The sequence below is a fragment of the Pelmatolapia mariae genome, linkage group LG23 (assembly GCF_036321145.2).
Source record: "Pelmatolapia mariae isolate MD_Pm_ZW linkage group LG23, Pm_UMD_F_2, whole genome shotgun sequence".
Lineage (NCBI taxonomy): Eukaryota > Metazoa > Chordata > Actinopteri > Cichliformes > Cichlidae > Pelmatolapia > Pelmatolapia mariae.
In genome coordinates, this window is record NC_086246.1 from 29,812,437 (window position 1) to 29,831,347 (window position 18,911).

At 39.9% G+C, this 18,911-nt stretch overlaps 1 protein-coding gene across 1 annotated transcript in view; it reads right to left on the reverse strand.

Annotated features, from left to right (window-relative positions):
- LOC134620313 (zinc finger protein GLI2-like) overlaps positions 1-7,137 on the reverse strand; it is a 29,271-nt gene extending 22,134 nt beyond the window's left edge. The window contains exons 1-2 of the mRNA XM_063466416.1: positions 7,041-7,137; positions 4,425-4,607 (exon numbers count right to left, since the gene is read on the reverse strand). Of these exons, the coding sequence (XP_063322486.1) occupies positions 4,425-4,607; positions 7,041-7,122 (265 nt within the window). The 5' untranslated portion in view covers positions 7,123-7,137. The remainder of the gene's footprint in view (positions 1-4,424; positions 4,608-7,040) is intronic.
- Positions 7,138-18,911: the final 11,774 nt, after the last annotated feature.

Consider the following 18,911-nt stretch of genomic DNA (forward strand, 5'->3'; position numbering starts at 1 on the left):
GACTAAATGATAGCCAAAAATATTTTCCTTATGTGAGCAATAAATAGGAGGAAAACCACTCAAAGATGCTTCCCAGATAGAAGTGAATGTTTGGCCCAGATGTGGCCCACATCTGCAGTTTTCTTTGGCCTTGAATGACGGCATAAACATGGGGTTAGCATGGCTGCCACAACGCAGCCAGAGGTCAAGGATGTTCTGTTTTTGAGAAACGACACTCGCCAGCGCGCCAAGTGCCAAAAGAAGCCCGGATTAGGCCCAGATGTGTCGGCTCTCTGGGTTAACTTTACATGATTGCACTTTGCACATCTCTCATTCTGGAGCTAATAAAAAGACACCAGACCATCGACCAAGAAAACGTGTAACAGATGAGTAAATTCGATGCCTAAAAAAAAGACCTTTTCTCATGAAAATAAAGATGTAATCTCTATAAAATAAAATCTCATGTTATGACTTTGCCAAGTTTCTGTTCTTTCACCTGGAGCGTGAGACTGTTTTATTTGTAACAGAAAGTTTTTAAATCATTATAATATAAACAAGTCAAACTGAAGACAAAACTGATCTGATGGTGTGAAAGATTACGTTCAAAAACAACAAACTTTGAGGTTACTTATTCAACATGAAACTACCACAGATGGTGTCAAAGATAGGGAGACACGAGAGGAATTGTTCACCCCCACACACACAAAAATGATTTAAAGATCTTAAAACAGAAATTAGTAGATCTGCTGCATGTGTTGAATATCTCCACCTTGAATCTTTACTCAGCTTTAACAAAGCCCCAAAACAAACCAATCAAAACCTTCTGATACCAAAAGCCTGGTAACAGATTTGCAGAAAACTAAATATTTGTCGGACTGAGTGCAACCACAGAAGATGAATATGAAGAAAGCATCTTAGACAGCATTCCTGTTAGACAGATACCTGCTGTGTTGCTTCTTTTGAGTAGTTTTTCTCAAACATCACCAGCTTTCCTCCCCTCGTTTCTAAGAATGGAAATATTTCACCGCGTTTGGCAGGTAGAGTGATCTTGCTGCTCCCTGCTCACAGTTTCAGTGAATATCTTAACAATGACATTTTGGCGAGACGGAGCCAAACGTGCTTTCCGTTTGCTTTGGCTCCTGTGCCTGCACAGTGTTTCGGGACGGCTGGAAACTGAGTTATGACAGCTTTAGTGAGCGCGGCTGGCCGGCTTCACGCTGCTGGCAGCCTGCCTTAGCTCTCAGCAGCACAACTTTGGCCTCCGACACCATAACACAGCGAGCTCATTCACAAGCCTGTGGGGAAGAGTTTAACCCACACTGACGGCTCGTTCAGCGGCTCAGCAGGCAACCGTATCACTCACTGTAAAACTTGGGGTGAGGCCTAAAGTCACCAGTCATTTGTACATTTATATATTGTATTTTTATATCTAATTTCAGATGTGCTCTATGTTTTCAGTGTCATTGTGGACCTCATAGATTGGTTGCAAGTTACAACCTGGAGTTCTCCTTTTCATTTTACAGCCTCAGGATACTCCAGCAAGAAACCACATGTAAAGGTTTTAGAAATGCAAAGACCTAAAATTCCAACCAAATGTGTTGTTCTGTCCTTTAAGCTCATTATAGTTCATTTATAGAGGATATGAGTACTGCAGGAAACATGACTGTGCTTTCTTCTATGAGTTCAGACTTCCTGAGCTGCTTTGGAATTTACATATATTACTGTAAAGAAGAAGGTGAGAATGATTGTTCCAAGCAGACAGCAAATATATGCAGCAGTCACACAAGACCTGGTTACTTAAAGGTAGACTTTTAACATAAGTGTGTTTACTGTTTCAAAATACTTTAAAATCCAAATCATCCAAAATTAATGAAAGACATCTATGTGTTGACGAGATATCAATTGGAAGCTAAACTGGTGCCAATCTTTACTTTTATGTAAAACCAGTTAGTAGCACAAGATGTTGCAGCGAGTAAGTATAACCTTTACTTAACCAGGTAAGTCATGAAAAACACGAGGTCCTGAAGAATGTGTCCTTCAAAACCCTTTTGAGTAAAACGTGGTGGATGGTTAAAATGTGTAACTAGTGCTGTATAGAATATTACTAAAGAGTGTATGAACAGCTATGCAGCAATGAGAGACTATCCAATGTCAATGAAGGTCACCAACTTCGCCACATAGCTGTTGGAATTATCAGTCCCATCACTGAGGCAACAAATTAACAATAAATTAAAGCAACTTCCAATGGCACATGCACATGTGACTGGGTTACCAAGGCAACCACTGGCCTGAAATAAGTACTGGAAACCAGCTGCCAGCTGAAAAGCAATGCATAAGCTTATTGCTTTGGTGAGTATAGAGTAAGCTGCTTTTGTTTTGTTTTGTTTGTTATTTAAACTTTAATTGAAAGGGAACATGTGCAATATTAACAAATGCTGCCTTTTGATGCATTGCTGCAAAGTTAGCTTAAAGACAATTTATATATGCAGTCCCTTGGCAGTTTACAAATGTTATCCATAATTGCACTTCAGATAAATCAATCTGAATCCATGAGTAGCATTGGAATAACTGAGACTTTTCTGAAGCGTAACATCAACTAGTTTCTCAAGGTTTGCTTATTAAGCATGTGCCTAGAACAAAACCCAATAAAAAAGCAAAAAAATAAATATATATGTGCATCCACACCAGACGTGAGAGTCAAAAACAGGCCAACAATAATATTAAAAAAAAAATCAACAGCTCTCATACTCTCACACTCCAGTTTTGTCTTTTAGTGTAACACTTCCAGCACACCTGCTCAGGATTATGAACAATAAAAAATATATATTGATGGGTACTCATAACTTTTTTTTCAGAATTCTGAGATTAAAGTCAGATTTCTACTAGAAAATTTTAGATTTCTGACAGAAAAAGTCAGATTTATGAGGAAAACAACCAGAATTCTATCTTTCGCCTCACAATTCTAGAAAAAGTCATCTCTTATAAATATTTTTTTTTTCCAGAGGAACCTAATTCTCTCCCTGCTGTGTTTTTATATGAGTCTTGTGGCACACAGTAGTTATGTAAAGCACCTAGAAAAGCAAAGGTGAGTAAAGGATGAGCAGGAAGATGGCCATAAATATCCTACAACCCAGTTAGAAATTTACTGTATGAGAAACACTAACAGGAAATGTCACATCTGTGCAAGTGCAGAGGCGTTAAGCTGGCAGGTATTATCACAATGACTCAGACAGATGAAGTTTTCTGGTGTTCATCACCAGGACTTCCCCTCCACCATTAGTCTCACTCTCAGACACGGGTACCCTTTTAAGGTGCAGAGCAAAGCGCCGGATCAAAGCAGGCATCCATTACATTAAATATACCTACTGCAGCCAAATGTGCCCCACAGTGGAAATATCACAGCACCACAATAAGTCCTCCATGTTTACGGAAAAGTGCTGGTGGAGGCCTGGTGTGGAGGCGAGCTGCTCAGCACATGTCCAATACCTGAAGCCCTTCAGATGTTTGAAGATGTTTGACATGAAAAATGTACACAGGGCTTCTTTATTTATACACCTCTCCTGTGATCTCTGTTTCATCTCCAACGTGATACGAATTTCATCTCCCTAATCGGGGTCAAAGCAGCTCATTGGGTAGAGCCGGGTGGGCTGGTGGGAAAAGAGACCTTTCTACAGTCAGCTTTAGTCAGCTGGATGAACTGACTTTTTACGTGATACAGGATTTGCCACCTGAAATAACGCTCACAACACAGTAACACCCCAAATAACCTATAAAAACACATAAGATACACAGATACACTGCTTGCTATCAGTAGTATATACAACTCTTATAACCAGATTAGATACACTTGTAGTTTGTGATTCATCTCCCAAAGAAAAGACAAAACAAATAAGATAAACTTATAAAAACTTAACTGAAATGTTTGTTTTGTTTTGTTTTTTCTATACATTGGATAGGAAAGTCAAAATCAACAATATGAAAAGCCAAAAGAGGTTCAAATGTAGGTTTTATTTTAACTTTAAAACTGTTTCCACATATTTTCACCATTTGCGTATAGCATATGGTGGCGTACATTGTCACTCATATCCTTGATATTTTAAAGCCCCTTTTCCTTTCTTTTTTTTTTTTGCTACAACCAGGTGACCTGTTTGGGGCAAAAGGACGAAGTTAAATAGAATGTATGGGTGCATCACTGCTGTAAAGCTGGACATTGTAACATGGCAGTCTATGGGGACCGACTCAGTTTTGGAGGCACCTTCCACTGGTAATGAGAGGAACTGCAGATTCACATTTTTTCATTTATTGTCATCGTACTATGTCTGAACTTCTTAGCCTAAAAATCACAGGAATCCAGAAAACCAAAACTAGGGGCTTAGAGAAGTTAGGAAATATTTCTTTGAAACTGCAGCTGGAAACCTTTCAAGTCAAATCTCAGAGGTACTCACCATCAATGGGAGCGATGTAGTCAGACAGGTGGGCCCCCGCCGTGGCCCCGGCCCCTTGCATGAGCAGCTCGCTATAGGGGCTCCGGTGGCTCGCCATTAGGTGATAATACTCAGCCGGACTGGCTCCAGGTGGAGGAGGAGGAAGTCCAAACAGCCCACGATCTTTCAAATGCTCATGGGCCACTGCAGGAGCAAGCAGAGAGGGTGCGAATGAGCAGAGTTAAAGAAAGCTATGAGAACAGGAAATTAGGACAGGGAGGATAGATGGATGCAGGGATGGAATGAATGGCTAAACAGGAGGAGGGAGGGAAGGGGGAGAGGGGTAAATTCCTGGTGCCTCACACTGAGGGGATCTCTGAATGGTGCGAGGGGCCAGTGGGGTGGAGCTGGATCGCTGATGTGCAACAGCCCGTGTAGGTGCTCCCACCCACCAACCCCCCATTTCTTCAGTCACACAAGGAAAACAAGTCTTTATGGTGTTGGTGTATGTTAAGGTCAAAGACTCCGGAGTGTAAATATTAGTTCTGATTTACTGATTATTTTTGATGGACAGTGGAGGAACTTTCCCATCATGAGTTTAGTTACCTAATTTCACTACTTTTTCTTCAGTTTTTAAGGTGGTTGCAGCCACTTAATTAATCTGCCAATTAATCTAGTTTGTTGATTTTTAAGGCAGCCTACAGCTACTTTATGATGCAAACTCAAGACGTGAATCGTATTGGTATTAACATCTCCACATAGTAAGATCCTTTTAAATGTGTCAGCACCTCAAAGTCTGAATTATGAATCTGTTTTTCCTCCTCCACGTCCTCACATTGTGTCTTGCTCCCTTTTTTCAGGGTCTCTACCTCCTGCTCGAGTCCTAATCGATCTTTCAGACGACATCAGGCCTCTGGGCGTAAAAAAGAGCAGACGCCGTGCTCGTGCTGACTTCATAGCTGAAGTAGCTGCCCTTAATTCGCCCTCACAGGATCACATTTCCACCTTAAAAACTTCTGAATGATGACCAGAGAGCTAGTTAATCAGATGAAGCTGTGGGAAAAGAGACGCAGTGCAGGAAGAGAGCCGGCAGGTTAAAAACTGCAGAACCTCCAAAAAACAAAAAAATGCTTATTTAAACGGGCTCCACTTGACTTTTTTTCACATATTAAATTTTTTTGTTGCCAAAGTGTCCTTTAACAGCGATGTGAAAATAATAGGAAGTCACATCTCCATGCTGAGGTGAATAAAGAGGTCACCTGGAAGGCTAGCGGTCTTCATTTCCAAACTCAACACCTTGTCTTTCAACAATCTTTTCATGTTCCCTCGCCATCTTTTCTCTTTTGGTGCAGCTTTATCACGGGCCGACCTCAGGCGCGGCTGCTTATTTCACTTTAAAAGCTTTGCCACATTACCACTGACAGACTGTAAAAGAAGATTTATACCCCGTCCCACCACCGCGCTCCAATCTGTTATTGTAATTCAGCGCTGAGGAAAGAGTTGTCCGGGTAGATTTTGAGGAGGGGTGGGGGGTTGTTGAGGGTTTGCCAGCACTGTTTTATCAATTTCAACTTAGTGTTTCTAAAAAGATCCTCTCAGTATCAATGTGGAAGGATGAGGAGGTCAAGGTTTCCCTGCAGAAAGACCCCAAAACATGTCACCAAACACTTCAAACCCAAACTGCCGACTGAGTCATAAGTAGTTCCTTCTAAAATCACAATATTACTTAACGATGCTCCAAAGCAGTTTTCAACCAGTGGAAATAAAACCATAAAGTTTTATGATAAATACAAAATATAACTAGCCTAACATGCTTGGAGGTCATTTATTTTCTACAATGGCTTCATATTTTTGGATTTATTCAAAAGAATTTAAAATATCTACATATTTAAAAAGATACTTCTCATACACTAGTTTTTGGCTTGGTTATGATACATTAAATTGGTATACTTTTATTCATATAGCTCCAGCTCACATCAAAAGTCACCTCAAGGCACTTATATTGTAATGTTAAGAACCTGCAGTTTGGTTTCTTAGAAAGAAACCAATTAAAAAAGTATTATTTGTTTTTATATTTGGCTTTCAGACTGGTTTTGTCCATGGTTTTGAATGGCATTTGACTGGATTTTGGAGTTGGTTTCACACTTGGATTAGATAAGCTTCAGTTTAGCTGGGATTTGTTTTTGATTTTAGCTTAAAGACTAGTTAATTAAAATGGTTACATGTATGCATAATTAGAAGGAGACAAAGCAAATATCCTTCTCCAATACCTAATAATCTGCAGAGATCCTCCAATAAGTGATTTGTCCAAAGCGTGAATGAATTATGAAAATGCACAATAAAAATATTAACTGACTCGTATTGGTTTTGTCTGCCAGCTTGGGAAGATGGCAGTAACATACAGTTATATAAAAGTAAATAAGGATTTTAAGGTCCTGAAGATAAACTAAGCCAAAGATGGTAAAATGTGTAAATGATGTATAAAGCTTGAAAATCCATTGAAATAATGTTGCATTTTACAACAATATAGGTTGAATTTGTCCCCTGAAAAATGATTGGACAATGTGGAAGAGTAAAAGCAGACAGAGAAATAATTCTTTGTCTCATAGATAAAAAAGAGAAGATGGGTGAACTTACAGTCCGCAGGGCTGAGTCCTCGGGCCGCTGAGATCATGGATAGGGTGGGGCTGCTGTGCATAGAGCGCAGGTAGTGCTCCATGTGAGGGCTGACATAGGGGTGAGGCGGGCTGAAGGGAGAGTCACCCGTGGCCACTGCAGCTGGCGAGAGGCGAATCAGGGAGATGTCTGAGATGACGGGGCTGCCGGCCAAACCTGCAGGGCTGGAACAGAAAAGACAAATTATATGCAAACTGCTGCATACTGCAGTTGATCTTTACACTTCTTTAACCCAATCAGCAACCAGCTCCAGAGGTTATGTTCACACTTTTGTAACAATGGAGCAAAGAGGAACTGGATATACAAACATAATACTTGTTAGCTTCCACATTTAGGATCTCCCCCTTTAAAAGCTGCGTGCCATCAACATGAAGCACGCTTTGACACGACCACCTGAAGCGCCCTCACACTCCACAAACTCCTGCGGTGATGATGAGTAATCCATCTGCGAACCCAATCCTCCCTGCAGCCACCTCAGTGTACACAGAGTGTTGAGAGTGATATCACATCTAACGCGGTTACTCTATCGAGCTTTTGATCTGGGAGAGGAGGGGGAAGGGGTGAGATCAGGGTCATGGGACGCGCAGACAGTGGGGGAGGAAGAGCTGCATGGCGAGGAGAACAGCCTCTACAGATTACACTTGTGTCCACGGGGCATTTTGTGGGCGTCTTTCACCTGTGTAAGGTTATCTGGAAGATGGCTGATGCTGCGGTTTTGGGAAGATGAGCCTGATAAAAGAATGCAAAGCTGACACCTTTGTCCTGAATCTGTGAACTTCAGAGTCACACAAATATATGCACAAAAGTATATTTGTACTAAATGTGAAGTAAGCAAGCTTTGAAAAACTGGAGATGTTCTCAGAGTTCTTCTGTCAGATTTACTTGTCACACCATGAGGTTCAGATCAGGGCACGATTTTTGGATTGCATGTCTGTACTTGGTTTTACACATGCCATACACTGCTTTTGCATTTGGTGTTAGACAAGCTTCCACTTTGTCTTTGATTTAAGATACGTTTCAGACTTTGTAATGCCATGTTTTATTCTTGATTTCATATTTAGGTGTTAACTTGGCTTCAGACTGCTTTGTGCATAGTTTAGACTGTTTTTGACATTATTTGAGGTTTTTTCACTCTCACTGTTGCCTTGTCTTTGGTCTTAGTTTCATACATTTTTGACTAGGTTCATTCTAATTTGGACTTTGTTTTACACTGCGGTTTGAACTTGGCTTTAGATCAGGTGTTGGACTAATTTGTTTATCTTATTTTATTCTTCCTTTTTATATGATTTCTAACATGGCTTTGCACTTCATTTCGAACCTCTATGCACATGGTTTTGGATTACATACTGACTTTTATTTTAGGTTTTTCAGCTCACCTTTGGGCCATTTGGGACATGGCTTTGGAGATTATTGCTGGGTTTGGCTAAAACAGCTGGATTTTTCAGCTGTTTTAGACTAGTTTCTTGACGTGTCTTTGGTCCTCACATACTTTTAGCCTGGTTTTGCTCCAGTTTAGAGTTGGGTTTTAGACTCATTTTGGAGTTGGTTATCTTATAATTTTATTTTTGACTTTGTATTTGGTTTAGGACTTGACTGCAGATTTAGTTTTGAACTTCTTAGTTTTAGGACTGGCTTTTGGCTTGATTTCACTTTATTCTTCACTTTGTCTTTGGATTGTGACTCAGGTTTGGGCTCATTAGAATCCCACTGGTTCTGGAGCATTTTGTATAAGTTAGAGCAAAAGTTGTATGGATTTGTTGAAGCAGAACTGCCTCGAACAATCAGAAAACAGAACTCACTGGATGTACTTCCAGTTCTGTCAGTACATGTATAGCTCTGTAACGGGCTTCACTGTGTTGAGTTGCCAGGCTTTTTTCTCTGCTAGGTGTGGCTGCCCCTGGTCTATCTTGGCTATGTCCCCAGTGATAGTATTAAACATATCTATAAAATAAAATATACCAGGTTTCCAAAGAGCTTGGAAGTCCAGAGGGGCTTTGTCAAAGTGGTAAAAATCAATGAGTAATTCAAGAGAAAGAGAGAGTTCATAGTTTGAAGGTGCACTTTTTGATTAAACCATAGTATGTGTTTAAAAAAAAATAGAAATTTTATCCTGAAAACCAATGGTTAATGGAGAACATGATGCAGGAAGAGAAAATAAAAGTTCTATCATCAAGTATTAATTGAACTAAAATGTGCTGATCTCATGTTTCACCACGACAGCGGAATTTCAAAGAGTCGCTGCCAAAGTCAATCATCGGTGTCAGCAAAAACCTCTCGTGAAGGAGGAAAGTTTCTCAGCTAGATGAAAAGAATTCTTTTATTTCTTATTAACCACAGGCTTGAAAGACCTTTCGGGGTTTTGACCAATTTCAAAGTTAGAAATGTCAATAAAACTACTGAACATTTAATCAAAATGAAAAAGTTCTTATCATTATTCATTCAAGTAGTTTGAATCTGAACCCACAGCTGATGTTTCAGTCAGTCATCTCCACATCTGTGCGACGACCTCTGCTTAACGTTCACCAAATCTTTTCTATCTCTCACCTGGCTGCTTCATTAAAAATACACTCTCTCCCTTGTCCGTCCATCCAACAAAGACTCGACTGCCTCACAGCCAGAGCGTTGGATTGCATCACGACTGAGGCAATGTTTTTCTGTCTCCCCATGCACACGATAAAGATCTGATTTTCCATCCAAAAACATAATCAGCCCCTCGGTCAGTTTGAAATATTAACACTCTCGTCATGTAACAGCCTGAGGCCTGTCTGTCTTTGAATCCAGCCTAAGTTGGGTTGTTTACCGTGATAACAAGCTCCTCCAACAATCACAGTCTGAATCAGATGAGAATATAAATATTTCTCTCTTTAAATCTAACCTGAAAGCTTTGTTTAAGTACACTAAGAGCTAGTCATGTAATATTCAGATGTTCAGAAGGTGCCAGCAGGCTGCAGGTTGAGCACAATGCTCGACCTTCGAAGCGTGTCCTGGTTTGGCGCCATGCAGCAGGCTGAGACAGGAAGGAGCCGCCCGGGAGAGGCGGAAATAGGTGGTGGTTACAAAGAGGAACCCTGTCTTCTGTCTCTTGAGAAAAAAATGTAATCTTATGGTATACATCTCAGTTCTTCAAATTATAATGAGCACAATTTGTTTTATGCATCGGGAGACTTTTTTCCATCTACTGTTACTTCTTTTACAGCTGCTTTTCTATCTGCAAGCATTCAAATCTGATCTAATGCAACTTAAATGTACAACACACATTTCTGAACTTTCAAAAGTTTTTACATCACTGCACACAATAAAGCGGCAACTTCTTTTACTGAAAATTGCAGCACTGCAAAGAAGTGCAGTTCCTCTAATGGCCACTTGAAACCGGCTTTAAAGGTAAGTCAGTGCTCACAGACTCCCATATTAAAATGCTAAATTTCACAGTAGAAGCAATCAGGCTATTAACTGCAGGCAAAATACAGTGCAGTGTTATTTTAACCTGGCAAAGTTCATAAATTTGACTTTTATGTCTGATGATTTCTGAGACTGTTTTTGCAAATCTAATGCTTTCTATGTAAAAATAATCTAATTTTACTTTTAGTACAAATTAATGACTTTTTCTCTGAATATCACCCCTTCTGCTTTCTTTTTAGCCTACAGTGCACTATTATGCATTATTATACACATTAATCCTTACCTAGCTAAAGAACAGAAGTATAGCAGGATGTAGGACACAGTGCAACCAGCATGTTTTTCTTATCAACAAAGACATCAGGTCCATTTAAATGCTCTCTTAGAGGAAATCTACCAACAAGTTCTTTTACCGGACAACGGCAAATTCAAAAGGCCGTTCCATATCAGCAGCAGCCATCTTGGTTGTTTTTTAGGCCTACTCTATATTAGATAAACGGCTGTGATTGGCCCGGTTTGAACAAGAGGAGGGCCAGAGGCATTCTGTACATAAGTACTTGGATTCGTCTGGTTCCCAAGTTGTTAGTGCTGCTGATGGATCATGAAGTTAGACAATAAAAAACAGCCAAGCCGTGATTGTTCCTGTGTTTTACAAAGCTTTTAAACCGGAGGTAACAGACTGGCAGACAGACTCTGAAACAGCAGTTTCACTGAGTTGATCTCTAATGCTATTATGACTCAAATCTGCTTGATTTTTCGCAGTTAAACCTCCACATGAACAGCATACCTTCATGTCTTGTCTTTTGGTCCTCAAAAACTCCTGTGCAGTAAAAGTTGCATCTGAGCTATATGGACTCTTCTGCATCCTTCTGTTTATTTTTGTTTTATTTGTGAGTGTGTGCGTGCACATATACATGGATGACACCAGAGATGAATTACAGTGTGACAGTGACTCTCGTCTCTGGTGTCGGGCCCGGCGAGCTCTCTGATTTAGATAAATCACGCCGTGCAGCAGCGCGCCACTGAATAAACTTCCACTGTAGGTTTATGAGTCTGCTGCATGAAGCAGACCTCTCAAACTTAACAGGCAACAACGCCCCCTCCACCTCCTCCACCATCGCCAACCTGAAACCCCCAAACGCCTCATGAGGTAAAAGAAATGACCTAGATACAAACAAACAGAAGATGGGGCTGCAAATCATGGCCTGCTTCAGAAGTCAATTCATCATTTCATCCTCAGTTTGTTTTCTCTTTAAAGCTTTGAGGAGATTTATTTTATTTATGAGCGTCAAATTTTAAAATGAAGTATGGAATTTTAATGAAGTATGGATAAGTTTAGAAATTCAGTCTACACACTGATGTGTAGAAGTTGTGTTTATTGTTAAATAACATCTTTCTGGATGCCTTTCTATTAAATATTAATATAAAACTGTGTTTTCCATTTGACATGTCAGGCAATGACAAATAAATAATAGAAATCCATATTAACAAGCAGATGTAAGCCTAGCTTTAAATTGAAATTGAAAAAAAAAAAACTTTGAGAAGGTTTTTTCTGAGCTGAAAAATTGTATGGACAGAGGTACTGTTTTAACATGAACATTGTATTCATTTTTGTCATATAGCTGTGAAACTGTGTGTGTCTCTTAGGTATCTGTTAGTTATGGTGTGCCACAGGAGTCTGTTTTTGGGCCACATTTATTTTCTTTATATATGTTGTGCTTTCAAGTAATTTGAGTTACTGCTGAAGACACACTGATATAATTTGGGCTCAAATTGTGGTCATAAATATTTTGTACTTGTAAATCAAATGCTTAGTTGTGAACTGAGTTTTGTAACCTTGTAAACCAAAATATCTGAAAATTTTATGTTTGTGCATCTATAGATGAGAATTTGTGTGTGTGTAAAAAAGATTTGTTTGTGAAAAATATTTGCACAAGTTACAATTTTTTTTTGTTAAGGTCTTGTTACAGACAAAGCAAAAAACTATTCTGCGCTTCCCTGGCTGTGTGTGAGTTTCAACTTATGAGTACGAATTTTGACCCAATTTTTCTTCCTCTCAGCTGATTGGTCAATGTCATGTCAATCACAAATTTGACAAATTTACAAAACTCAGTTCATAACTACACATTTGATTTACAAGTACAAAATATTTATGACTACAATTTGAGCCCATAATATACTCACTCTTTAGATCATCTCACACTCTAAGCGGCTGCCTTTATGAAGTTCTAAGCTGGATGGACAGTATTTTTTTTCCAAATGAACCGACTGAATCATCAAAATGAAATAAGTCACCTGAAACTAGCTGAAACTTGCTAAAAAATACTGGGTTTAACTACTAATTACAAACTGTTATCTCAGATGGTGAAAGGTTTTCAACAAGTATCTGTTGGAACAATGGTACTACTAGCTTAGCAAAGAGCAGGCTATTACCTCACTACAACTGATCATAAATGAAGGGGAAAAAATCTGAGTCAAAATTTTAACACAAACATACTGTTAGCTCATCAAGAAGACACTAAAAGCAACAGGAAGCATTTAGCTTAAGTTAACACAAAGTCCATGACTCATGAGCTGCTGTAACTCCTCGCTTATCTTTTTCCAATGTATAAGGTATAGAAGTGAAATTTCATGTTGGGTCCTAACTTGAAAATTTCTGTCATTAGCTGGTTCTCTGATAAAATTATGACTTTTGGAAATCTTGGTATCAGCTTCAATATTAACTTCAGTTTTGTCCAGCACATCATGAGTTTAGCATCTACAGACACAAACACATCTAAAAAAAACATCTAATCGAACAGAACTGAGATGCTGGGCTTTTAACCAGGACAGAAAGAACTGAGTTTAGGATTTTACAACACTGTCATTACTCTCCATTACTGCAGAAAAAATCTATTAACGAATGTCTTGGAACAAGAATTCTGTTCTTTTTTTCCAAGTTGTCTGAGATCAATTTCCCCTTCTTTTACTTTGGCTCCCCTGAAGAAGGCTTTTCATTTGTCCAGTCTCATACATACTGATGCATGTCCATCAAGTGGAGATTTTCTTCATTTAAACTGGAAAAAAGTCCCATCTTTAGCCTGGATGGTCTGGAAATGGCAAGATGTTAATTATTTCTAAGGCCTTAAATGGGCTGTTTTCTAGCTACATCTCTGAGAGGTTTGTAGTTTGATTCAAGAGACCAGCAGAAAACTAACAGGACCCTAACGTCTGGAACGATCTCCACGAACTCTGATTGGTAGTATCAATAACTTACTTTAAAGTTAAAGGAAAGTTGATCTTAAGAGCAACTTCTAGGGTAAAGACTTTCCTGATTTTGCTTGAGTTTTAGTCTTTGTTATATCTTTCTTGATTTTTATTTTCTTGCCCCTGTGAATCACTTTGTAATGTGGACTTGTCAAAGTGCCGCACAAGCAGGTAAACTGTAAAGCAGGAGGAAAGTGTCCTTCATTGCCCCATCTACAGAACTAAAAATGTCTTCTCAGAAAAGTTACTTCGTTCCACTAAAAGTTTCAATATGTAGATCTGATCCCTGCCTTATACATGATGCTGTTTGCAGACTCGCTCCGTCCGCAGAGACACCATCACGGAGGAGGAAGTGTTCCTCATCTGCAACCTTCTTGCCTTACTGTCATCTGCCGGCAACGGCGAGGGAAGAAAAAGCGTCCTGTGCATCCGGTGGAGGGAAAAAAAGAAGAAGCTTTCCCTCGGCTGCTTTTTATGACAGGCCTGACAAAATAACCAGCCCTCTCATTACGGTATATGCAAACAATGATAAAGGGGATGGCGGCGAGATGTCATGTTAGACAATCAAGGAGGGGACCTCTGACACGCTGCCACGAGTGTGTAATAAAGTGCCGCGGCAGGCGACAAATGACACCGCACTTAATTTGCTGCGCAATGTTCCTGTAATTAGGTGAATTTGGCACAGGCAGGGGGGAGCGACAGCTAGATCAAGGTCTTGATGAATTAGGGGTCCACTGTCAAGATCAAATCACATTAATCAAGGTGGCCGAGTCCGCGGACAGCCATCCCCTCCCTACCCCCTCCCTCCCTTCTCCCAGCCGGCGTGATGAATAGCCCTGCTTCCGCCAGGCGCGAAGTATGCATCACCATCAAATCTGTGAATTTAAATGTAAGAGTACTATTTGGAGGATTCTATTGACTTTTTTTGTCCCGCCGCCAGTTTTTCTTCGGTGATAAAGTAACTCTGAAGTCTTCTCGTTGTTCAAAGTGTGCCACGAATGCGGCAGCCCTCTGCCTGATTTTATATAGCTCACTTTTTTAAGAGTTTACAATTAAGATGTGCAGTTTCTGTTTGCTGTTTTTGTTAAAATACTTTAAGTTTTATTATTTCACTACAAGTTTTCTAACACTGGCAGGCCTTCACTCCTGCTAATGATGTATTTTTTTGGGAGAAGACATTTGTCCTTATTCTAATATGGGACACAGCAGGAATACTCCACTTCAGTCTTCAAGAGGCAGCACAAACCAGTCAAGTAATCAATAATCAAACTCTGTTTCTTTAGCATGTTTCATGCAGATCAGTGAAATTTAAAATGATTCAACATCCAATAATTAAAACTAAATACAATAAAGAAAACACACACCCATAAAACAGAAAACACGTTCAAACAAGTAAAAAAAAATTGACATGGCTAATAAGAACCGTATAATAACAGTGCCCCAATGAAATTGAGAGCAACCAAATGAGAGCTACAGAGTTTTTGTTACTAAACAATCCAATAACTGATCAGCCCATTGATGATTAACTTTTGTTTCTATTCTGTAGTTTATGCTTTTTTTCCTTCTGATTGTGGTAGTGTTGGGTGATCTTCATTGCAGTCTGATCATTTCCCTGTGAGGTCGCCAATAACGGAAACCTTTGCTGCCACGCTCTTGAGAAGGCAGCGATGTCCACCCTGTGTAATATACACTGTGTGCATGTGTTCTCAGAAGTGTTACACAGTAAAAAGAGACATACAGAGAAATTTATCTTCCATGAAGTGCTTTTCAACCCTACGTGTTATACTTTTGTTCATGCGCACAGCTCCACATTACAGCTACTTCTGCAACAAGTGTAAACCTCTAATGTTTCAGGATTGGTTTCGGATTTTGGCTTTTTTATTAGCTCTTTGGGGGCAGGGGTAGGAAAACCATCTTTAGTGTTTCAAGATTGTCCCATAGACTGTGCATAATGTTTCTGCTCTAGTTTAAAGTCAATAAAACAAATACCCTCCTCCTGGTTTCTCTCTTGTTTTAATTAGGATTGCCAGTGTAGCTGCTCCTTACATACAAATTCATTCGAAGAGACCAACATGAAATTATAGTGATGGATTAAATCAAACATAAATCTTCCAATAATTATGAAATTTAATGCAATAATGGGGAAACAACCTGCAGAACCACCTGAATGTCACTAATCTCAGATATTGCCATCTATCACCAGACCCTTCCTAAAGGGTAGTGGGCAGGTCCCGAGTTAAACTTCAAATCCAGCAATTAAAGTAATTACCAATAAGAGTGAATCATCATAGTGTTGCTTACAGATGATCTTATGGTCGGTGGGGTTTTCTCTCTACCTTACTATACTAGATACTAGAGTACCTGGAAATGACTGTTGTTGTGAATTGATGTTAAATAAATAAAAGTGAATTTAATTTTAACAAATAAAAATCCATCCATCCAAGTACACTTATCTGGGTCAAGATACAGGGATAGCAGTCTAAGCAGAGAAGCCCAGACCTCCCTCTCTCCATCCCCAAGCCAGGCAAGAGATATAGTCTCTCCAGCATTTCCAGGGTCTGCCCAGGAGGACATACCCAAAATCCCTCACCTAGAAGCATCCTAATCAGATATCACTTCAACAGACCACAACCACCTCAACAGACCAAGACATCTATGGACAGAATCAATGGAACATGTTAGCCACATGGTCCAACCCTCTTGTGGACCCATCATCCTTTTAGAGGAAAATCTAATAAAAATCAGAAACAGAAACAAAGCTAAAACCTAGATCAGTGAAGTATGTATCTACATATAAAGTATGTTGAGTCAAAGGCGGTTTGGACATGGATGATGGTAGACTTCACCACTTGAAAGAGTTCTGTTCCCCATTGGGGTTAACCTGACATCTCAATGACTTTTCCCAAATAGCTGGGAGGTTTAAGATTCCGATAAAATTCATGGCTCCAGTTCCTGTGGGATAATGGCTTTATTGTAAAGTTTCTTTAGAAGTCTTTTTGGAGTTTTGAATTGTGCTAAATGGACCTCATCAGCAGATTGAGTTTGCAAGGCTGTTGTGAAGTTCATTCCTGACCTTGCAAATGACTCCAGCTGCTGATGAAACTCATGTATTTTGATCAAAAGCTCTCCATAAAAGTTGAAAACGTAAGGAGTGACTTTCCTAACCGCTGTTTTGAGAACCAACTTTAAACCAGACACATTTTCAGAGTCTTTCAAACTGTGAAATGAAGTGAAACCAAAGTCTCATTCAGTCTGTTGCACGGTTATAGGTTTTGGAGAATTCAGGGGAAAAATTCTGGTTTGACTTTTAAATAAAAGCAAGAACAAAACCGACACTGTGTTTTCTCAACAAAGTGAATTTCCCTAGAGAAAATAAATGGGATTTCATCTGTGACTGAACCTCACTGCAACCCAGAAGTCGGACTCACCACCAGCACTGAAGCCTGTTTTGTGACCTCTATACTCCAGGAGTTTAATTACGGTGCTAGCTCGGGGGCAACACGGCCTGCACCACACAGATTAGCTCCACAACAAGCCATTAATGAATATAAAGAGGTGCTGGGCGGAGGTGGGGTGTATTATGTCATCAGTGATGGATCCGGCCCTGCCTATTGCTGCTAATGGAGCGAGCTGCAGATTGATACCATCCAACTTATTTTATTTAACTTTTCACTTAGTCAGAAACAGAAAGGGAAATAAATATAGCTAGTAGTAGCCATAAATGTAACTAGTATATCCACTCAGACACTGTGGGCTTATTTATTCTTATTTTTCACTGGTAGACCTGATCTGATATAACTTACTTCTTAAAAGGAAAACAACAATCTTTAAAGAGCTTTGCATTTACATAAGAAGTCCGTAAATCTTGTACCAAACTGAGGACATAAACTTCCAGTGTAGTAAAACTTTAATACTTTCAACACCACTGAAAACAGGGAACTTCAGTTAAAGCTGGAAATCTTCCTCCTGCTGGTAAAATGCCTTGCTTAGTGGCACCTCAGCTATTAAAGGAGAATATTTTCCTCTCTTCTCAGTGAGATTTTTACCAGTTTGGATCCGAGCAGCTGAACTTCAGACTTCTCAAGCATCAGAGTGTTTCATCCCCAGACGGCTGGAGCCAGAAGAGCAAAGCTTGCCCACATAATCAAACTGTATCGGAAACAAGGGCTGTAGAGGGGAAATTTAGGAACTAGCATTGATTATTCACTTTGGAAGTCAGCATGTTGTCATCTGCTTTTGATATTGAACTTGGCAAACGTTCAGCTCTCATCAGCTAGCGTGCTATCACAGCAAATCCTCCAGAGTTAAAAAAAAGAAAAAACAACCTCTGTACTGTTCTGGAGTAACTGAATATGAAATAACTATTTGCATCAAGAAGATCTGATGACTTGAAGCCAGTTTAGTGAAGAAGCCTCTTTGGAGATAATTACCCAGAAAGAAGAAGAAGAAGGCGGTCACTTACCTGTGCATGGTGTGGAGTGCATGAGGCTCGTAGTGGTATCGCCCCTCGTGATGGCGCATGTCAATTGGGATCGGCGTGTGGAAGGTTGGGAAGATGTGGTGGGGGGCTGCAACAACAGAGAGGCAAAGAAGAAGAAGAGAGTTAGCCGAGGAAGGCAGAGAGGGAGAGAGGAGACTTCAAAAAAAGAAGAGAGAAATTTCAAAGGCAAAAGGGCTACAATAAAGCAACATGAATTTCAGAGCAAGCTGAGCACTTTCGTGTAAAGTATTGGCACTATCACACAAGAGAAGTGGAATAAATAAATAATCAAAGTTGTCCTAAGAAATCCTACATCTTGAACATAAAAGATATCCAACTGGGCTTTTGACAAAGACCTGCAGCTAGACGGTCTTTGAACTAGACGGGATGATGGACTGTGTGGAGGGAAGCTGCAGCCCCGACTCAAACTGGGACTGACAGCGCTGGGAAAATGCTTTCTTCTGCTCACGCTCTTTCCATCCAAACAGCCTGAGTCTCCTCTGGAGCTCCAAACAGGCTCATAAAACACAGCTAAAGCCCTTAACTGACTCAACACAGAGTCCACACACTCCCCCTGTGTCGGGTGTAAACACAAGCGCATGTGTCTGACTGATTATTGGTTGTTTTTCAGGACATAATTACTGGAGGAGGAAATTGTGTGACTGTGCTTTCTGTTTCTGGGATTGAAGAGCCAGATGCATGGTTCCTGA